General features: G+C 35.6%; 1 protein-coding gene across 2 annotated transcripts in view; it reads right to left on the reverse strand.

The window, feature by feature from the left end:
* The window catches only part of KHDRBS2 (KH RNA binding domain containing, signal transduction associated 2), a 583,082-nt gene that overhangs the window by 100,242 nt on the left and 458,856 nt on the right, over positions 1-23,984 (reverse strand). The window contains exons 7-8 of one of the 2 annotated variants that reach the window (XM_049653858.1): positions 17,838-17,859; positions 3,964-3,986 (exon numbers count right to left, since the gene is read on the reverse strand). The exons of the other annotated variant lie outside the window; for it this stretch is intronic. Of the exons in view, the coding sequence (XP_049509815.1) occupies positions 3,964-3,986; positions 17,838-17,859 (45 nt within the window). The remainder of the gene's footprint in view (positions 1-3,963; positions 3,987-17,837; positions 17,860-23,984) is intronic. 2 annotated transcript variants of the gene reach the window in all.

Consider the following 23,984-nt stretch of genomic DNA (forward strand, 5'->3'; position numbering starts at 1 on the left):
TTCTTTCATACTTAAATTATATTTAAAATGGGCCATATCCTTAACTTTCAGACTTTCAAAGGATGTAATTTAACACTATATATTGTGTGCCACAGCAATTGTTTATAAGAACAGGTGGTTTCATTTGAAAATATGTCATGGAGTATGATGACTGTCCATTATTTAATGAGAATTCTTTATTACTCTATAAAATGCTGATAATGAACTTGAGTTTCCAAGCTACCTGTATTTTATATTTCCATACAAATGCAAAACAGAATGTGCAGAACAAATATCACCACTGTTTTCTAAATTATTTGAGTGATAATAGAGAATAAAACTAAGAAGTCTGATCTTTTATAAAAAGAAGCTTCTGCTTTAACAGAGCATCTCTGGATGCATTTTAGGCTTTCTCTCTCTTTTTAAAAATGATTTGGAAGCCTTTTTTAAAACATTATTCATTTATTTTGAGAGAGACAGACAGCTTGAGTGGGGGAGGGGCAGAGAGAGAGGGAGAGAGAGAATCCCAAGCAGGCTGCAAGCTGCCAGCGCAGAGCCTGATGTGGGGCTTGAACTCATGAATCATGAGAACCTGAGCCAAAGCCAAGAGTCAGACACTTAACCGAATGAGCCACCCAGGCACACTTTAAACAATTTCTTAGTAAATGAAGAGAATGAAAACACACACACACACACACACACACACACACACACACACACTAAATAGTACTGAAGACACCTAGCTGAACATACAGTTTTTTAACACAAAAAGAAGGAAAAATGAGGGTCCGGTTTCATGTTGCGATTAGGGGAAGGAATAAATAGAACGGGACAATGTCTGTCCAGCATGAGATGACATACTATGCCAATCACAGGGCTACATGGTTTCCTATCCACGCATAACAGCATCCTAATACCTCATTAGTTGCACCTGAGATATATCTTATTTCATTAATTTTCATAACAACCCAGTGAGATAGGTATTGATATCTCCATCTTTATCAACATGGACCCATAGGATCAGAGTTGTTAACTTGGAAGAGAGAAGCATGAGCAGGACCAATAACAAAGAAAAATAGTAACTGATCTTCAAGTCTCCATCATGTTCATTTTACAAACATCTTTATAAGCACTTAGAAGTACTGGGCACTCTCCCAAATATATTAGTGTTTTCTTTTCCACTGCCAACTTCTGGGCTGTCAGGCCCTTTCTAGGAAATTCCAAGTTCTACCCTCATTGGTTATATGTCACATGCATTATCTAACATTGCCCCATTTTAACATAATAGTCTTCTAAGGAAGAGCAACTCACTGACCTCATAAAATAGTCTGATAATAGCGTGTCAGTATGGTATACACAGAAATACACACATGCACACAAACACAACTACTTTAGACAAAAATACATGCATTGGTATAAACAATTTCAGTGTTTTGACTGAAAAAATATTTATTTAAAAATTTTTTAATGTTTCTTTATTATTGAGAGAGAGACAGAGCACGAGTTGGGGAGGAGCTGAGAGAAAGGGGAGACACAGAATCTGAAACAGGCTCCAGGCTCTGAGCTGTCAGCACAGAGCCCGATGCAGGCTCAAACTCACGAACCGCGAGATGATGACCTGAGCTGAAGTCAGACACTTAAACAACTGAGCCACCCAGGTGCCCCGAAAAAGTATTTCTTGACCTGATTAGTGAAACTATCTCTAGGTAGAGTGGTCATTTTTTTTTGAAAACTGAAAAATAATTGACATATAACATTGTGTAGCTTTAAGTTTTACAATGTATTGATTTGATACATTTGTATATTGCAGTATGCTTATTACCTTAGCCTTAGTAAACACCCCTTTATCATCACATAATTATCATTTCTTTTTTGTTGTAGAAACAACTATGATATAGTCTCTTAGCAATCTTGAGGTTTATAATACAGTATTGCTGAGTATAATCACAATGCTATGTGTGTACTGGATTTTCAGGACTTACATATATAGTAGTTCCCAATTTATACTCTTCAACATCATATCCCCAATTCTCCCCTAGCCCCTGCCAGCCTCTGGTGGAAAAAAAAAAAGAAAAGAAAAAAGAAAAAGAGAAAAAAAAATGAAAAACCTGAACTAAATAACCATTATTCTACTCTCTGTTTACAGGTTTGGCTTTTTTAGATTTTACATTTAAGTTATATCATACAGTCTCTAACTTATGTCACTTAGCATAATGCCATCAAAGTCTGTAAGTGTAGTTGCAAATTGCAGGATTTCCTTCTTTCTCATGGCTGAACAATACTCCATTGTACCATAAAACTTTTTTAAGTTTATTTATCTTGAGAGCGAGAAAGCGGGGGGGGGGGGGGGGGCACAAGCAAGTGGGGGAGAGGGGAGAGATAGGAAGAGAGAGAATCCCAAGCAGGCTCCTTGCTGTCAGCATAGAGCCCCGATGTGGGGCTCAATCCCACAAACTGTGAGATCATGACCTCACAGCCGAAATCAGGAGTAGGATGCTTAACTCCTTAATTTCATTGATCTTTTCTCTTGTTTTTCTCTGGTCTCTACCTAATTTATTTCTACTCTGATCTTTGTTATTTCCTTCCTCCTACTAACTTTGGCCTTATTTTGTTCTTCTTTTTGTATTTCCTGGAGGTGTAAAGTTAGGTTGTTTATTTTAGATCTATTTTCTGATATACGCATTTATCAGTATAAAGTTCCTTCTCAAAACTGCTTTTGCAGCATCCATAGGTTTTACACATATTGTGCTTCCATTTTCATTTGTTTTGAAATAGTTTGTTATTTTGCTTTTGATTTTTTTCTTTGATCCACTGGTTTTTCAGGAGACTGTTATTTAATTTCCACATCTGTAGATATATTTAGCTTTCCTCTTGTTTACTTCTAGTTTCAAACTATTGTGACTGGAGAAGACACTTGGTATGATTTCAATCTCCTTAAATGTGATAAGACTTTATTTGTGTCCTACAAGAGTTCTAACTATTGTTAGAGAAGTTGGATGTGCACTTGAGAAGAACCTACATTCTACTTCTGTTGGATAGAATGTTCTAAAAATGTCTTTTGGATTAATTGGGTCCAATGTATGGTTCAAATCCATCATTTTCTTGTTGATTTTCTGGCTGAAAAAAGCCCTAACCATTGCTCTGAGTTGGGTATTTAATTCTTATATCATTGTATTATTGTCTCTTCAAATCTGTTAGTAGTTGCTTAATGTATTTAGGTGCTCCAGTGTTGAGTGTATACATATTCATGATTTATATATTTTCTTAATGGATTGACCTTTTTATCATTATATAATGAGCTTCTTTTCTTATCATTTTTGGCTTAAAGTTTATTATCTATGATATAAATATAGCTATCCCTGATTTCTTTTGGTTTCCACTTATATGAAGTATCTTTTTCAATCTATTCTCTTTGAGCTCAGGAGTGTCTTTAAAACTGAAGTGAGTCTTGTACACAGCATATAGATAGATGGGTCTTGTTTTTTTAATCCATCCAGCCTCTCTTCACATTTTGATTGGTGAATTCAATCCATTTTCATTTAGAGTTATTGATATGTGAGGGCTTGCTAATGCCATCTTACTGGTTTTCATTTCCATTGTTTCTTTTCCCTTTGTTTTTGCTTACCTTTGTAAATTGGTGGTTTTCTGTGGTGGTGTATGTTCTGTTTCCTTTTTCCTTATCTTTTATTCTAGCTTTTTGCTTTGTGGTTACCATGAGGCTTACATAAGGCATCTCATAGATAAAATGGTCCATTTTAGGCTGATAGCAACTTAACTTTGATCATCTATAAAAGCTTCACCCTTTTACTCCCACCCTTTTTATATTCTTGATGTTATAATTTACCTCTTTTGTGTATTTCTTAACACACTACAGTAGCTATAATTGCTTTTATTACTCTTTTCCTTTGATCTTTATAGTACAGTTAAGTGGTTAACACACCATCCTGTTACAGATTTGGAGTTTTCTAAGTCTGACTCTATGACTGCCTTTCCCAGTGTGCTGTAAACTTTCATATGTTTTCATTTACTGACTAGTGTTTTTTGAGTTCAACTTGAAGAATTCCTCTTAAAATTTCTTGCATGCAGGTCTAGTGGTGATGAACTCACTTAGCTTTTGTTTGTCTAGGGAAGTCTTTATTTCTCCTTCATATCTGAAAGATAACTTTGCTGAATAGAGTATTCTTGGTTGGCATTTTTTTTTTCTTTCAACACTTTGAGTATGTCATTCTACTCTCTTGAGGATTTCTGTAGGATTTCTAGGCCTGTAGGATTTCTGATGAGAAATCCACTGATAGACTAATGACGGTTCCTTTGAGGATTAAAACCTCCCTCTCTCCACCCCCCTACTCTTTTGCTTTTAGAATTATTTACTTATCCTTGATCTTTGACAGTTTTATCGTAATGTGTCTTGGAAAGGTCTTTTGCACTGAGATAATAATAACGGTAATCTATTAGCTTTGTAAAATTAGATGTCCAATTTTCTTCCCAGGTTTGGAAATTTTCAGCTATGATTTAAAATTTTCTGCTCTTCCTTTCTTCTCCTTCTGGAATCCCAATTACTGCAATATTTGTTCTTTTGATGATATCCCATAGATAAAACAGGTTTTCTTCACCACTTTTCATTCTTTTTTCCTTTATTCTCCTCTAACTGGGTTATTCCAAAATTCTTGTCCTCTAACTGACTTATTCTATCTTCCATTTGCTCACTCTGCTGCAAATGCCTTTTTATTACATTTTTCATTTCATTTCTTGAAGTCTCCAGCTCCAGAATCCCTGTTTGGTCCTTTTTTTTTATGACTTCTGTCTCTTCAAAAAAAATCTTATGTTGATCATATATTTTTTGTTCAAGATTTAGTCAAAATGTCTGAGTTTTCTTGTAGCTTGTGGTTTCTCCAAAACAGCTATTTTGCATTTTGATGGCATGTTTCCTTGATTTTCCATGTTCTTTTAGTTTTGTGCTGCTGCTTTCACATTTGAAGTGGAAGACACCCCTAAACCATTGCTAATTGCCTTCTGTTTGGGTATTCTGTTCAATGATGTTTTTATTGGATGGGGTTTCATCTGTCTCTCAGTGTGGGCATACCCGCTCCACTGTACTTGCTCCCTCTTGTGGCAGGATTCTTCCTTAAGCTTTAATGTCTTTGGTTCTTGCAAGTCACCAGGCTGGCTACTGGAAACCTTTTTTTGTTTCCAGAAGATGGCACTATCGCTCAAGTTTGTGACTTCTTCCTTGCTTTGGAGAGCCTGGCCTATTTTCTAGGTGTGTATCAGTTTAAGAGCTCTCTTGCCACAGCACTCAGGAGTGTATACAAAGAACCAGCCAGAGTGGGGGGAGGTATGATTTTAGCCCCTCCAGACAGTGTCTGCAGGCCTATGGGACCTAGTAGAAAGGTCCTAGGGTATGTTACTCCTAGAGGCTAATGGATGGACTTTCTACTGAGTACAGTCAGCAAAAACCCTTAACTGTCTCTCAACCTCCTCCATCCCCCTAGTCATGAAGGTACCACCTCAGTACTCTGGGTATTGCCAGAAAGAAATGGGTTTATATATCTGTGTCCCACATAACCGGGGTAAATAGGCAATCATTCACTGTTCTCCTTTCCCCCCACAAGGGATAGAGCAGTCCTATGCAATGTTTCCTTGTTGGGGAGAGTAGCATTAGGAATGTTTTACAGCTGCCTTCTCTGTGACCAAACTTGTATTTTATTTATTTATTTATTTTCTCCAGTGGTGTCCTAGAATCTCCCCTAGGGAGGGCTGAGCTTCAGAAAATTCCCTCTTATGTGTGGGTATGTGCCCAGGTCAACACTCTCCAGGGTTTTTCCCAACCAGGGCAAGAGAGATCTGACATGTTGACTGTCTCCTTTGGTTCTACAGCTTAATACCTAGGTCATTCTGCCTATTATTGGACACACAGGTGGGTGAGCCTCCTCCTGAAACCCTTGGTGTATGGTGCTAGATTCCACAACACACACAAAAGTACTTTTTGTTTGTGGATGGATATCTGTTTCATTGTTTAAATGGGGGGATAAAAAAAGGAATATTTTACATTGCCATGATGCTGACATCACTCCCCAGAGTAGTCATTTTGATGCATCCATCACGCTGTTATCAGACTATATGCACAACTTATTCTGCATAAGAGTGGAAACACACAAATGGAGAAACAACCCTATGCAATGTGAGTTATTTCATCTTAATGTTCCTGAGCATGAAAGTGCATGATCTATGTTTTTACTGCCAAAGCAGCAAAGAAAATGCAAGACAACATTTTGTACCAGTGAAATTTGTTTAAAGCCATGTAACATCATTAGAAAAGAGTGATTTGTTATGGTTAGTTTGGTTAAGGAATACTATAGTTAGTTTATAAGTATACAACATAAATGTTTTCTTCGTACAAATGCATTTTATACTGTCTTCTAAGGTAGTCTAAAAACTATAGAATTTTATGATATTAGAATGAGTTCTAAATTGTAAATTTTATAGTTATTCTGCTTGGCCACAACAATCATCATAAAAGCAAATAATTATCTTTTCTTATTACGTTAATGCCTTGGGTAATGAGGCATTTTGGCTTATTTAATATTTAAACGATATAATTAGAATGATACTTTTTATGTTTCCCAGTTATTCTGTAGTTTTCTCTTAAGTAAACAACAACCAAAAACCCCTATACATTTTTATAGTAGTATATGTCTATAGTATAGTTAGGCATATACTAATATATGTATAAGACAAAAATACTGTTCAAAAGATTTAATTCAGTGATTATTTAGTGACATGTTAAGTTGTTAAAATACTCTAAAAATAAATAGAGAATTAAAGACTTGATAAAGACAGATACCCTCCATTTTTGTGGAATATCCAGAGTCAAAAGAACAAGCCAAAAACTACCCTGCACTTGAAACATCGATGAGCCCTGTGTTTCCTTCACTAGGCTTTGCAGCATCAGTCATGAATTACAGTACAGTAAGCTTTAAATGCTGCAGTTTTTTGTCCCCAAGGTTTCTGTTCCAAGACATTACACATTTTTTTAAGAGCATTAAATAGGCAGTCAGAGATCTAAGCAGGCACAGATATATGCTATATAAGTGTCTTTTTCCCCCCTTCCATTTAATCATTTTGAATATCTTGAGGGCTTTTCACTGAAGAGTCCTGCTGTTCTAAAAAAAAAAAAAAAAAAAAAGGAAAAGTATTTTATTTCTAAGCTTACTAGGTCTTTCTTTCATCGTTTTGTGAATAATGTATATGTTCGATAAAATAATCAAGAGATACTGCCATCATGACACATTAATGAAATGAAGTAATAACTTAGAATTTCTAATATGAAAGCAAAAAAATTTTAAAGCACATCATCACAGAACCTCCTTTGGTAGATTATTTTTAGTTAGTTCCCTTCCAGTTCTAGTTTCTCAAGTAAATCCTCCTGACATAAAACCAAAACCTTTATCAACACTACTATGACTCTGGATTTCTCCATTTTGTTATACCCATTTAGGCATGGAATGTACTAGTATAATATTTAGAAGAAGAAAAAATAGGTAGATAGGCAGTAAGAGGTTTGAGGTATAATCTTTATTTGTCCCTCTATATTCATGTCCTTCTATTTGCAACACTATATTTTCCACTGTGGTTCAATAGTATTATGAAAATGGTATATTGGAATATTGATTATTGCATGTGAAAGTTATAAAGTAATAAGTTACATATATTTATAAAAACATGAGTATCTAAGTTATGTTTATGCCAATGTAAACATACACACATCTCTCAGTGATAAGATTTTCGATATAATATGCCTATCAGAAAGACTGCAAAAGGCACAGTTTTTACATCCTAACCTCAAGTTTAGACTTGTAATGATGCTGCCTGGACCTGTGCTAGTGCCTGAAGGTTCTTTATCCTATTAGATAAAAATCAGAGTTCTTGGTCCTGATTAATGCTGGCACAAAACTCTTGCAAGGAAAATGATTAAGAAGCTGATTTCATATTTTTGTGATTCAAATCCTTCATAAATGAACTATATTCTGCTACATTATTATATTTTTAGAATAGAAAGTCAGGTGATCCTGTCTAAAAGTACTTTTTAAAAAATGTTTATTTATTTTGAGAGACAGAGCATGTGTGAACGAGTGTGGGGGATAGGTAGAAAAATAGGGAGAGAGACAGAGGAAATCCCAAGCTGACAGCATGGAGCCCCACACAGGGCCCCATCCCAGGACTGCAATCATGACCTGAGCCGAGATCAAGAATCAGAAGGTTAACCCACTGAGCCACACAGGCACCCCTGAAAATGTGTTTAAACATAGTTTTTCTCACTGTTAACACAAGGATCTTTAGTTAGGCGGTCACAACTGTCCTTTTTACTGTGCCTTGACTCCCCTCGTTCCTTCCTCATGAGCAGCAAAGCAAATGCTACATTATATTCAAATACCGTAATCTGGTTCTACACTGGAGAGTAGTTGCATAGTAGTGTAGGCAGTGCTACATTTACCTCCTTTAACGTAAACTAATTGGGAAAAAAATCTTACTCTCAGGCTGTTTTCAGAATCGTCCTGATTCTGGACCTTTTTCAACTTAATGGCTGGATCTACTTCTTTCGTCAGATACGGGTCCCATCCTGGCTCTAGGAAGGGGGCACGGCTTTCATGTGTCCACTCTTGTTTCTGACCCAGGCATCTCCATCCCATACCCTGGTATGGAAATTCATCTTTTAATTTATTCACCTTTGCGAAAGTTCCTCTTTTAGTTTTACTTATCTCCCCTTTAGAACTGGGATACCATCTTGTTCTTGTGGGTCCTTCACACTTGAATAGTACTCTTGCTTCTAAACAACTGTAACCGTGGCCCTTCCCAATGCAGATTACTTTTGTGGATATCTAAATATCATCAGCTCCTAGATTCTGTGCTGCTGTACTTACCTGTCTGTTAGGACATCCTGGGTGGATATGCTGGATTTCCCTCATGTCAACTACCTGTTTGCATGAACACAACTATGTAATGATGATAACAGGAGTGATAACAACAGTTATTCTCATTTTTACCATGATTCTAATTCCTTTATATTTTTTCTATATTACACTACATCAACAGCTTTTCCTTATTTTCATTTTAGATAGCATGTTATATATGAGAGCAAATGTTTTCTCAAATTTCCATTCGCTATTTTTTATTTAACAAACAATTTTGGAGCATCTTTGTTGTGCCAGGACATTTCCTGGGAATTTTAGGCACTATTTTTTAACCCTAAAGAGTCAAAATACTACTTGGAGAACGAAGTACGATAAAAAAAGATGATTCTAAAAGAGTATAAAAAGGGCTCCTTAATTAAGCTTGGATGGAAGTAGGGAGGAAACAGCATTAGTGGGAGTTTTCTAGAGGAGGTGACAGCACTTATGTTGACCATCAATGATTCCGTATTATTTAAGACAATGTCTAATGGAATTATATCCGTTTCCACATTTCATTCTAATGAATTGATAATTCATTAGACATATCTGGTAAAGAAAGAAGACCAATGAACAACTCTTTGGCCTAATTCATTTTGGCTGCATTTAGTCAAAACTTACGTAAGGTGTCACTGCCTCCCCACTTCTGAGGATGATGACCATTGTGACAAGACTGGTGATGATAACAAACACTTGAGTGCTTATTTATTCCAGGAAATTTGCTAAAATGGCTTTATAACTTTTATGTTTGATTCCACTTGATCCGTATAGTAGGTAAGATTATAAGATGGCCCCTTAGATTCTTGGCCACTGGTGTACACAAAACTTCTCCTGGTATTCAGTGAAACACTAACCTACGTACCACTGTGAAGGGATTTTACAGATGTAATTAAGGTCTCAAATTAGTGGATGTTAAGATAGGGGTATTATCCAGGTGGACCTGAATTAATCACATGAGTCCTTTAAGTCTGGTCACAGATAGCAATTGGAGACAGAGAAAGTCAGAGAGATCCAAAGCATGAGAAGGATTCAATGTGTCATCACTGGCTTTGAAGAAGCCACATGGCAAGGAAGTGGGTGACCTCCAGGATCTGAGAGTGAGCCCTGGCTGACAAGCAGCAGAGAATCAAGGGCTGCAGAATCTACCCGGCTGAAAAAATTTATTCTTCCATGACCACATGAGCTTTAAGGAGGACTCCAAGTTCCAGATGAGATTGAAGCCAGGCTGATATCATGGTTTCATACTTGTGAGACCCCAAGAGAAAACTCAGTTGAGCCCACTCAGAGTTCTGACCTCCAGAACTGTGAATAATAAAGAAACAAGTTTTGATCTACTAAGTATGCAATGCAAAAATAGGAAATTGATACAATTCTCTTAACCAATACAGTGGTAACATCACTATACCCAATTGAAGACGAAGAAAGTGGACTTCTGCTCACATTTCCCATGTATCAGCATGGTTGATAATGTGAAACAGAACTTTAATATTAGGCAAATAACACTTTCATATGACACTAAACTTTTGATGACTAAAGACTTTTGCTAAGTCTGTACAGAAGAAATTACAATATTTTCACCCTGAGTCTAGTTCCAAACATGGGCAAAGAAGTCTGAAATGACTCTTATATACCTAAGAGCAAGAGGCAATGCTTAGAAAATGCTTTAAGTTTTATTTGAGGCGAGGTAGGGAGATATAAATGTCCTTCCTTCAGTATTTTATCTAAAATTTTACACAATTCTCTGGGTATAATTTGTAGTCATGGTCTTCAGAAAAGCCATTTCTCATCTATTCATTGGCAGATCTTTCTCCTCAGTTAAAGCCTGGATGGGGGTCGTGGAAGAGAAACCTAAAGAGAGCTACATCCATGCTTCCACCCTCCCCATCTTGGAATGGCAGAAGGATGGCAGGGCGAATCAAATGTGTGTGTGTGTGTGTGTGTGTGTGTGTGTGTGTGTGTGTGAGAGAGAGAGAGAGAGAGAGAGAGAGAGAGAGAGAGAGACAGACAGAACAAGAAAGAGAAAGATGGCATAGAGACAGAAAGTATGGATCCTGATAAAGAATAGATATAAAAATTGAAAGCAATTATCTCAAAAGCTTATGGGGATAAAAGAAGGGAAATCAGAGAAGTTTCTTGAAATGAGCATTTTTGACTACAATACTATTTTTTTTTTAATTTTTTTTCACATTTATTTATTTTTGAGACAGAGAGAGAGCATGAACAGGGGAGGGTCAGAGAAAGAGGGAGACACAGAATCTGAAACATGCTCCAGGCTTTGAGCTGTCAGCACAGAGCCCGACGCAGGGCTCGAACCCACGGACCGCGAGATCATGACCTGAGCCGAAGTCAGACGCTTAACCAACTGAGCCACCCAGGCGCCCCAATACTGACTTAATTTAAATCTTGACTTTGTTTTCATGGACTCAAAATGTATTTTCTGAATCATGGACTGAGTCATACTGCTCCTCCTTATAATCAATTCTTTCGTTGTTAGATGTGAGTGAGAATTGGAAACAAAAATTTTGTCAGTTGTTTGCAAACACAAAGACAGAATTCTAGGCAGCCCTTTTACCTATGGAAACAATGTTTATTAAGAAGGATAAGAATCAAGGTCTTTCCCAGCAACCCTTCTAGAGAGGGACTGAATGTACAGGGGCATCCTTGAAAGGAAAAATACTAAAAGTCTACTGACCCTGGAACTTTAGTGATGATTTAGACACACTATTTGTTATCAAGAATCCACAGACTCATGTATGTTCTTATACTTTCAAGTTTATCTGGACAAATACAATTGAATAATTATAACAGCAGACACTTAATCATACTTACTACATGCCAGGAACTGTCAATGGCATTTTTACACATACTATCTCATTTAATCTTCATAACAACACTTTAGGGCAGGCAGAACTATTATCCCTGTTTTAGAGATAAAAACATTGAGGTATATGTTAAACACTGTGTGCACAGTCACTCCTGTAGATTATGGTAGAGCTGGGACATGAACCTAAGCAGTCAGGTTTCAGAGACTATGTCTAACCACTGATGCTGTGGCAGACTTTAGTTTCCAGACACATATGCAACAATATTTCCTATTCCCCTATTTTTCTTACAATGTGATATGGGCACACTTTCCCTTTAAGAGGCGAAATCTAGGCCTCTTTTTCTTAAATCAGAGCAGGGTTTGGAACTAAGTTAGAAATAAATGTTAGAAACTATGTAACTTTCAAAGACAGGTCATAATAGGTGGTATGGCATTCACCTGATACTCTGTTGGGCTCCTCACGTTGGGAGCCCTGAGCTGCCATGTAAGCAGTACAATGTCCCTGGGGCCACCATGGTGTGAGGAAGTCCAAATTAATCCACAAGAAGTGAGACCACATGGAGAGCCTTGAGTCTATGTGAAAATGGGAGATGCCCAAGAAGCCCCCAGTTGCTTAGTATCCCCACCAATTCCAGCTTCAGATACTATCTGACTTCAAATACAGGAGAGACCTGAGTCAAAACTGCATAGCCAAGCCACTCCCAAATTCCTGACCCCCCCCCCCAAAACCCCGGAGAGATAACAGAGCTGTTACTGTTTTAAGCAAAATTGTTTGGGGGCAATTTGTTATGTAGCAATAGACACAGACATAGATATTTCTGTAGAAAAGTGAATTTGGTTAAAATGAAGTATATACAAACATGTATACTAATTAAACATGTGTTTTAATTATAAGTTTATATTTTGGTATGTGCATTGGTTTCCCAAATAGAAAGTTTCTTACTATGATAACATTGTTTGAATCTCACAAGTTGGTTTAATCCAGTTACCAGTTTTGTTTTTGTCTTCTATTATTGCAAAGGGTAGGTTAACTTCTATAGAAATGAGAGTCACTAGATTCTAACACTTGCGACTTTTTAAATTAGTGTAATTTGCTTCCTGTCTTTTCAATGTCAAATAATTTCTTCACGATGAAAGTACTCTACATTCCTGTAAAATATCCCTTCTTTTGTGAAACATATTTGTACTTTGTGAATAAGGTACCACACATCACTATAATAATCCAGCCAGAGGACCCCTACTGGATAACAATATTAAATCAACTGTCATGTTAGGGGGAGACTTGAAGAACAAATTAAATTCCCATTCAGGCATTCAAATAAAGCAACTGCTTGAATGCTCACTCAGTAGGCCTCATCTCATCACTCGGTGGGCATCGTATTTGAGAAGGAATATTCCCACTGGCAAGCTTATTTACTTCATTTTAAATACACACGTCAAGTAAAATGTGAGAGCATTAGCTCAACTCCCATTAGTAGTTTAAATCTATAAAATTGATTCTTCTTAAATATTTAAAGGTAGAATTATTTCCAGGGAACAATCACATTAAGCACCTACTTTCTATGTATGTCTGCTAGAGAGATACAGAAATTAATATTAATCCATTAATAGGAACTTGGAGTATTCAGATGTGGCCTAAAACAAAATATAAAACTGAGAGTCTATGCGATGCAAGGTTATAAACCAGAATTCTAGTTCTAGTTCCATTAAGCAAGTTTTTTTGTTTTTGTTTTTGTTTTTGTTTTTTTACCAGGAGTCTGTGTAATTACAGCGAAATTGGGATTCAGCATTAGATTTCTGAAGAAGTATTGACCAAAGGGCAAATGTGATTTCTCCCAGTGACATGATCTATTTTCTCCTAAATATAATTCTGTAAAATGGCACCAGGGGAGTCACGGACAGAGTCATATCTTTGGAGTGTGCACTCATTAAAGATAAAACACCGAAAAGAGATGAATGAGAAATGTGTTCTTCGCAGAGTTTCTTAGGTTGAATATGAATTACAGCCTAAAATTCTGTATTTCAATTACTGTAATTGCCACAAACAGAAAAATAGGACATTTTAGGATTGGAAATGAGGTAAGACATTAGGAGAATATGAAAAAATATTCAGATTGCCATTTCATACACTCTTAGCTGTCTTTCTAAATTAAATTCTAATTTTCTTTTTTCTATTTCTTCTGGTGATATCTATATAGACCAAACAATGTACAAATTCCTCTTCTCTAAAAGGAATGAAGAAAAGAGTAGAAAAATGAAGTGAAATTTAATTAAATTTGGCGTAAAATGTGTTTAACACAATTTGTTAAATGCGACATCCATTTCTTCATTTCCAGGATTGAGATAAAAATAATCTGTAATGATTTCCTGAGCACAAGTTTCTTATCTTAGTAGTAGCCAGTGGGCTACACTGGAAAAAAGCTCCAAGCAATGGTGTCACTTTTAAGTACTAGACTCCTTTTACTGTATTTGTAGAAGTCAAAATGCACTAATATGAGACTAATGTTTTGTAGTCCCTTCATGTAGATGGTGGCAGAGCAGGCATAATAAATCAATAGAACAAATTGTCAGACCAGTAATGTGGCTTCTGTTGTTCTGCTTCTCATTAAAGGCAGTGGCAATTGAAGAAAAGCTATTACTGCATCCAGAATTCTTAATGAGGTTTGCTACCAATTAGTTTACTGCCCAAGTATATGCTTTGACATTTGGTTAGCTAAAAACTTGGGCAACTTTTCATTTAAAAGGGTATTACTACACATAAGCCTGAAATGCTTAGCAATCCTAATGCTGAGCCAGTTAATAGAATAGGTACATGCAAAATATCTTAAAACATTGACCTTCAAATTCCTGCTTTCTTCTCAGCTCATGTCAAATCAATAAAGAAACCTAAAGCCAATGTTTTATTGATATCTGAACTAATGTGGTTTGCAAAAATTTTTATTAAGCTTTGCAAACCAATGTCAAGTTAAACTATTGTGCCAAGAAAATGTCAGCCTCAAAAAATTGTCTGACAAATGTGATGGAGCTTCTTTGACACATTCTCATCAAGACCCTACTCTGATACCCTCTTCTTTTCAATCACTTCAAGGCTATGAATAAATATTGCAGCAATTTTTATTCTGTAACTAGAATTTTAGCTGTATAAATCATGGGGGAAATCCTGGTACATTGGTTATTGAATATTTTTAGTTTTATCATTGTAAAGAAAGATTTGTAGTGTAAAGAAAATTTTGTAATATATCATAGAAGAAAAATCTATGGCTTGTGTCACAAGATCTCAAGAAAATTCATGTTAAAAAGAATACTAATGTTCATATACATAAGAGATTTTGGATTATTAAATATCATTTATTACAAACTTTAAAAGAACATAAAGTTATGACAAAAATATTGACTCAGCTACAAAAACCTAAAACATTTAGAAAGCGTCTGAGAATTAAATACAATAAGCTACCTATTTTAAGTCAGAATAGAGTAAAACAATGCAGTATGCCCTGAAGAACACAGTGGAAGTTATTTGGGGGTACGGAGGAAAGGACATCTGGAATGAACATGCTTCCTGATACCTCAGTTTCAATACCATTTGCTTCATCTGGTTCTTCTTTACTTGGATGGTTTATTTATTCCCAGGCTTAAATCCACTGGACATTTTTCTCATTGCCTTTCTTTCATATTGCTATCATTTTCAGATACCTAAATGTCACAAAGCTCCCAACTTTCACTTCTTTGAGATTTATATTCAGCCCATGATCAAATCTGAAGTTTCTTCATGTACAGTTTAGGTTACATTTTCTTACTCCAGTTCCAACACCATTGCATTAATAGCCTTTTAGCTCCTATATCATAGTCTTTAAGTCTTTTATATAATGAAAAAAAAAGTTAACTCCTTTAAGCATTGTTCTGAAAAGTCAATAAAGTTCGTATCTTCCTGTCTTAGAGTATGGAAAAAAAAATCTTTGCATCTTTCATGATTCTGTATGAATTAGTTTTTCATTCTACTTTGTACTGCTGGATATCATGTTAATGCTAGAGACTGCCTTCCTTTACAATCGCAATGATGAATTTCTCTTGCCTTGCTTTAAACACATTTTTATGCCGGATTTAATTAAATTTCATTTAATTTTCTACTTTTGGCTTCCTTTTTTCTTTGTAGAGGAGAGGAACTGGTATGTTGATTCAGTCCAAATACATACCACTAAGAGAGAAAAAAAAGGAATGTAATTTTAAAAAATAGCTTAAAATGTATGAAATGTCAGTCTGAATATTTTTTCACATTCCTATAATCTGTTACCTCATTTCAAATCCTAAAGTGTCTTATATTTCTTAGTTACAGTTATAGTAATTGAAATATAGAAATTTAGACTGTAATTCAAATTCAACTTAAAAATTCTGCAAAGAAAGCATCTGATCTCTTACATCTTTCCAACCATCAAGACGCACCAGCCTTTTAGCACTCTCTAAAATAACCCATGGGATTTTGTGTCCTCCAGATTTTTAGGGCATGAGTTGTTCATTAATAGTATCCTTTACTTCTTTGACTTTCCAGTACTATGTACAGTGCTTGGTACATGGTAGGTCCTCAAAAATGTATGAGAAATGCTCCGAGGACAGTGCTTAATAAATGCCAGACCCTTAATGAGGAGTTTTACAGAAGTCACCTGATTTAATCTTTCTAATAACTCAGGAGAAAACCAAAGGCCATAAATACCAAGTAACTCATCCAAAGTCAAGAGTATGTGGCATAAAAAAAAAAAAAATAAAAATAAAAATAAAAAAAAAATAAAAAAAAAAAGAGTATGTGGCATAATTAGTATAAATATGTTACAGTAATGCAAAAAAATGCCAATCAGCTACCTTATAACTTAATGGCTAATGTACTTGAATATTTTTTACTAAAGAAACTGTTAACATCACAAAGATCAATTATCGATTTTATATAAGTCAACCTAATCAATGAAAAGATAAAATATAAGATAAATCACTACTTTGGAAAACAATAAATACACATGTAATGTAAAATGTCCTTACAAAGAGAAACAAAAATTCAAAATTATACATTACAAAACCATAGTTTTAATGTTGAGATATGAACCTGGTTTTTCTAATATAGTCACCCTTGACAATAGCATACTTTCATATGTTTATACAAATATTGAATATTCTTTTTTTGCAGAAATTACATTGAATCTGCAGATAAGTTTGAGAGACATTATCTTTGCAATATCAAGTATTCTGATTCATATGCATACATTTTTACATCCTTTTCACATGTATGTTACAATCATATTTTAAGTTGCCAGATGTCTACTGTTTGATTTTGATAACCACTCAGAATCCAACGTAGCTTGGAACCAATGGGATTTATGTCCCTAGTAAAAGATTTTTAGTCTACCATTGAATATCATATGTGCATGTAAATGTACTGGGGTGAATTCTGTTTAAAATCAAAATGTAATGGATAAGGAAATGAGAAAGAAAGAAGAGTTGCAAGAAAATAAAATCTAAACCCAAATGCAGGGCTTAGAATGAAAAAAGCATTGTGGTATTTTGATCATCATTTCATCATGATCCAAGATGAAAAATTAGTGAAGTTAATGAGTCAGATACTACTCGGATGGAAGACATGATAATATTGTGCTTATAATTATTCTTGCTATTATATTATTATAGCCCACTGACCACCAAGAACCCAACTACAGGCAAACAAAATTGTTTTTTGTTAGTTTGTTGTTGCAAGAAGACACATAACTAGGCAGACAATTGAACTGGCAGGGATTGTCAGAGTTTGTAAACTAAGAAATTGTTGGGACCACATGAGTCTGTGAGGAGTTACTACTGTTTGCTATAGTTTTTGGATCTGAAAGGTGTGAATAAGCTAACACTAAAAGAGTTTGAGATTACATAATTTATCTTGCATATCATATTTTGGTACAGTTTATCTGCTTTGCAAATCATAGTACTATCTTGCAAGGTATGGTTTCTTTTCTTGCTTTTCTTTCTTTCTTTCTTTCTTCCTTTCTCTATCTATCTATCTATCTATCTATCTATCTATCCATCCATTTAGAGAGCATGAGAGGGGTAGGAACAGAGAGAAAGAGGGAGAGAGTACTCCAAGCAGGCTCCATGCTGTCAGAGCAGAACCTGATGTGGAACTCAAGCCCACAACCACGAGATCGTAACCCAAGCCAAGATCAACAGTTGGATGCTCAACCGAGTGAGCCACCCAGATGCCCCACAAGGTATGGCTTCTATTTGAATACTCAGTTCCCTGCTCATCATCTAGCTACTAGAAAGAATTGCTTTTACTTTATCAATATCAATGCAGTCAAATCTCATAAGGGTTAAATGAAATTAACTCATGTTCTGGAATGAACTAGATTATAACTAATTATAACAAAGAAATATTTCTTTCCTCCTTGGTGCCTTCCCAGCTCACAGAGGTAGTTCTGTTGCACTTGCTTGCCGCTATCCCTCCATTATTGCTTTGTGTTTTTCCACCTCCCACTGCTGTCCAGAATCTGCTGGACTGCCTATCCTACTCCTACCCCCATGCTGAACAAATGGTTCAGTCCTGGGTTTAGTTTAGTTGAACTCCAGTGAGATTAATGAAAGAAACCACTGAATTCATTTATTCCTTTATGTAGATCTTGCTGAAAATGTACACAAGATGACCTTCAAGTTCCATTCAGTTGAGAGTTTCTATGATTCTTTGAAGTGGTAAAAATATGTCAGACGGATTCTTCAAGGCAAAACAGCTGTTTACTTATTCAACAAAAATCATGACTTTGAGCTGCTGTTGGCTTCTGTAATAATATAATGTAACAACCTGCCTTGATTGAAATTAAAATAAACGACTACAATCTAGTCCATGGGCTAAAATAAATATTATTAAAAACTGTGTGCATGATGTTAATACAGTTTAGTCTTACCTAAAATTTGGAATTATAAGCATTTGTTTGTGTTTTAGAGACTGGGGTGGGGAGTGAGAATAAATAATATGATGAAGATAATAATGTTCCATTCCTCCAAATGACATTACTTGCCCATAAGTAGCTAAGTGCATACTTTAACTTGAAGTTTTAGCAAAAGCTATGTGTTCTTGTTCATCTATTCATATATTTACAGTGTCCTGGACTTTGCATTTGTAAGAAGTTAGCTGGGATTATTCTTAGGGTCAATGGCCATGGACTTGAGAGAAAGTAACTGGTCCCTAGGGTCCATGGCCTCGGTGTTATTAGAAGCCTGGTACAGACTCGATCTCCAAGAACATTTCTATCCCTGAAGTAATTATTGAGGGGAAAAATTTTTTGCTCTTGCTTTTAGCGAAAAAATGTGGAATTAATTTACTCAACGGAGCAAATGAGTTCTGGATTCTACTTTCACTTTGGAGGCCTTCTTCCTCTTTGGCTAGATTATATAACTCTAGGCTATGTACAACTTATGCCTGAAAACCCACCATAAACCCTATGTTGATAATAACTAGTGCATTAAAAAACCCTGATGAGGGGCTCCTGGGTGGCTCAGGTCATGATCTCACACCTTGCGGGTTCCAGCCTGCATCCGGCTCTGACAGCTCAGAGCCTGGATCCTGCTTCTGATTCTGTGTCTCCCTCTCTCTCTGCCCCTCCCCCGCTCACGCACTGTCTCTGTCTCTCAAAAATAAATAAATGTTAAAAAAAATTAAAAAAAACCCTGCTGAATGCATTGTTAAATAAGTTCTACTAGAGTATTTGTTAATATTAAAGCAGAATCAATAAAAAAAACAGATTTTATTATAGGAAGGATTTTTCAACTATGCTCTTCAGTTAAACAGAGAAACAGTTAAACAGTTAAACAGCTTACAGTTAAACAGTTAAATAGTTAAACAGAGCTCTCACAAATATCAAAACTTCCTTAGTGAACTGCATCTCACCCTCACCACCCCCCACCAAATCCAAGGTGTTGGAATAATACATTTATCAGACTTATCACTTGCCAAAATAAATAAATGAATTTGAGTTAAACAATTACACACAGTGCTTCTGATCTAGAAAATATTTCCCCCAAACAGTTATGGGCTGAATTGTGTTCCTCAAAATATACGTGGAAATTCCAGCCCCTGTAACCTGTAAATGTGACCTGATGTGGAAATTGCCAGCTATCACCAGCACCTAGGGAGAAGCAAGAAAGGATTCAACCTATCTTCTCAGAGTGAGCACAACCTTGCCACCCCCTTGATTTCAGACTTCTAGCTTCCAGAATTATGAGAGAATAAATTTCTATTGTTAAAAACCACGCAGTTTGTGCTATTTTGTTACCATAGCTTTAGGAAACTAATAGAACAGTGTTCTCTATTTTTACAATTAAATTTGCCAAAGAAAGCCCAGTTTTCTCTTAAAGAATAAATCTATTAAAATGTGAAATGCCATGATGTTATGTAATGAAACAAAATTAACTCACCATATTCATATAAGGTGACATTTAGAATCCTCCTACATGAATTTTCTTTATATCAATATTTTTATGCACAAAATATTCTTCTTAAATCTGTGGGAGTTGTCCTAATTTAAACCGTATATTTTCTACAATTGATAACACAGCTAGAAGTTAGTGGATTTCAATTTTGGTGTTCCTACTTAAGACAGTTTACCTGATGATATTTTGGTCATGGTCTCCAGAAACAAAGAACGTGGCGGTGGCCACTGAAACACTACACAGAGGTGCCGAGGTATGAAATCAGTATTTATTCCCATATGGCTTTTCTGAATTTTTTTCCCAAACCAACCTGGGATCTTCCTGAAAATTACATTTAACAGTAATGAAAACAGCATTACTGATGATGATATTGAAGTTATTATTTTTTTAAAGGCACTTATTTTGGAAAATAAGATCATTGCTTTATGATTTTCTTGTGCACATGTAGAAGTCTAAAACTGTTCTAATAGGCCCATTGCCTTCTTTTGTTTAATCCTCTATTTGTTACTTATGGTCAAAATACCACATTAAATGCATTGCTGTGCTATAGAAGGAAGGCAATTATAGAAATGCTAAGCAGTATATTAAAAACCTCACAATGTGCTAACTCTCTACTGGTAAATAGACTTTTTGCTTCTTTTTTGTTTTCTCTTTCTTTCTTTTTCTTTTTCTTTTCATTTTGCTGTAGGGAAATTCTAAATGTTTCTTCTGGAAGAAAAAAACATTAGATTTGAAAAAGAAAATGCTATGTTTTTAGATAGTCTGTTTGATAAATATATTTGGATTGGGGGAAATTTCAATTCAGAAAACCTCTATTTTTACCAGCAGCTGTGGCTTTCAATACTTATTAGTTTTTAGCCATATTAGTACGAAGTCAAAGCTGCAGTTTTGTGCATCGCGCCCAGAAAGCTTACCCTACTAACCTTTACATAGACTTACAGGTCACTGGTGCATAATAAGTATAGCCTCCACTTAATGAAGCTAGATCTTTATATTTTTAACACTCATTTGGAAAACCAATTAACTCTGGCTCTATTGAACAAATTGAACAGGAAATAAATCAAGTGTTAAAACATTGGTGACGAGCCAGAGTTTCTATAATTAGAGTGCTGATATGCCCAGGGCTGTGTATGCGTAGTTCTATGTTTTGACTGACAAGTTCCACATATTAAAGGCATTTTTTTTAATATACTACCTATATTCCCCATCTCAAAACCCAGAGACCTGAATCACAGGGAGAATTCCTGAAAATGCCACATGATTTACAATAGGAATTCCACCTGCTGTTTCATATTCATCCTGCCAAGATAATATCTTCTGTGATAAATAACAAGCAGTTCTATTGTTCTTCACATCACTTGCAATTCAGAAAGGACATTTTATTGCCAGGTTTTTAAAAAATAAGACCTTCCCATTGTTCAAATGCGACTATTAGCCTGGGGAAACATGATGAAGTAAAAAAATAAAAATGGATAGCAGGCATCAGGGTGGAAGAAAGGTTGAAAGAAACAATGATGTCAGGGACACTCAAGAGGTTATTATTGAAAGTTGTTATAATAGTATAAGATGATGAAAGGAGGGAGTGACTAAAAAGAGAAGTGGGAGCTCCAACAACGAGAAGCTGGGAATGTGAACTCTCTGCACTCCTCCTGAGAGACCAAGGAGGTAGCCCCCAAGTGGATGGAGAACCCCACTCTCTGGATGGATGCATTTGGTTTTGGCTACAGGGAATTAATATAGTATTATCAGGGTCTAGGGTCTACCTACTTTACTTCTGCTGTTGTTCCATGTTCACCAGACAGCTTGGATAATGGACAATGAAAATGATATGACATTCATTGCAAATATGTATAGCAAAACTGCTATATTGACATTTTTATTATACTTATCCATTTCTTGTGGGTTTGGTTAGTATAAGCCATTTCTCCAGAACCTGCTAAGTCTAGAAAGATAGTAGAGCTGTTTCTAGGTTGACAAAGTGAAAATCTGACTTTTTTTTTTTTTTTTTTAGCAATTGTTGTCTAGGATAATCGCCCAGTAGGAATATGCACATCCTTGTACATGTTACTGTGAATTGCTTTACTGATTTGGGAAAGTCTATAATATTCTCAATAGTAACTTTAGTACATAATTGAATTAATTACATCTTTTAAATTTCTCTCTTCTCTCTTAATTTTCCCCAATATCTTTTTCTTTAATATTTTAATATTTGAGAAACCTTTAGCCCTTTTGTAAGGCAGGCCATACTTAATTTGTAAAATATAAAATAATAATTTCATCATACAAATAATCTTAGGGAAATGAATGTGACTGATGAGGCCAAAGAACATGAGGTAATGAGGGATTGAGGGCAGAGTTTTTTCCCACCCAGTTTTAATGGATAATTTAAATTAAAAATTTTATATTAATTTATTCAAAATATTGTATAATACAATGTAACTTGAGGAAATAAAACAACATTGTGAAGCTCACTTTGTCCTTGCTGTGATTCCCACCGCCCCTTCTTCCTGTGAGATATCCAAAGTTCTGGGTTTGATATGTCTCTTCTCTGCCCGTGCTGGATACAGAGATATCTATAGATAATATCTACATTGTGTTTTCAGCATTTTGTTTCTTGTTTTATTGATTTAGTAACTGAGGACACTGCTTTTCCTGAGATTAAATGAAATCTACAAACACTCTTCACTCTTCCAAATGGGACTTTATAGTAAATTTGATTCCTGCCTATAGATATTGTTTTGGGTAATAGGGAAAGTAAGTTCCCACTCCCCTATAACTTAGGTGAAGAAATACAGGAAAATTAAAAAAAAATGGACATTAAAATCATTGAAGTTAGGAGACATGAGGGAAATAAGCAGGCTGATGAGGGCAGCTATCCTAAGGACCTATCTTCCAACAGCCCAACTGATGAGGAAAAGATGGTCAAGCCAAGACTCAGGAATTGGCAATTCTGGTAAAGGAAACAGCAGGTGTCAAAGTCCTGAAGAATGAACAAGTGTGAGAATTTCAACAAACATTCTCAACAAACTTTCTCCAAACTGTCTCTGAAGTACATTCCATTTCATTATTTATTTTTAGGTGAGGCATAGGAAGATACATTCACTTGCCCCAGCTAGCAAGCAGTAAAGCCTAAATGCAAGCCTAGATAATCTGTTTGTTTCCAGAAACTTGTTCTCAACACACATACAGCTAATTGGCTAAGCAAGCAAGACAATTAATGAAGAGAAAAGGTAGCAAGAGGCCTTGGTTTCCTGTGAAAGGTAACTGCATTTGTTTGTTTTGTCAAATAGCAATGGGAAGACATTGAAGAATTGTAAGCAGTTGAGTGATATCTGATTTATATTCGAAGAAGGCTGATTCCTGCTGCTGGGAAAGAATGGGTTATTGGTAAATTATTGGAGGGAGTTAGGAGTGAAAGTCATCAGAAGACTTTCATGAATTTCCAGGCAAGAGAGGATAATAGCTCAGATCAGGCCATACTATGGATGGGAAGATCTGGATGTGGTTTTAAGTGTAATCAACATAACTTTCTGATCGATTTGACATGGGAAGTGAAAAAAAAAAAACTCTACATTTTTTGCTTGAGCAATAGGTGAATGGAGGTACTATAAGGAAGACGAAGAATACTGGATAAGGGACAGTTTTGACAGGGCCTGAGGTTACAGAACAGAAATTCTGTTTCAGCTACTTTATACAGGAAGTTAGATTAACAAATCTGTATCTTGGGGAGAGTTTAATTCTGGAAAATCAATTTAGCTTTGTTGAGAAATGGAGAATCA

This window comes from Panthera uncia (genome assembly GCF_023721935.1).
Source record: "Panthera uncia isolate 11264 chromosome B2 unlocalized genomic scaffold, Puncia_PCG_1.0 HiC_scaffold_24, whole genome shotgun sequence".
Classification (NCBI taxonomy): Eukaryota; Metazoa; Chordata; class Mammalia; order Carnivora; family Felidae; genus Panthera; species Panthera uncia.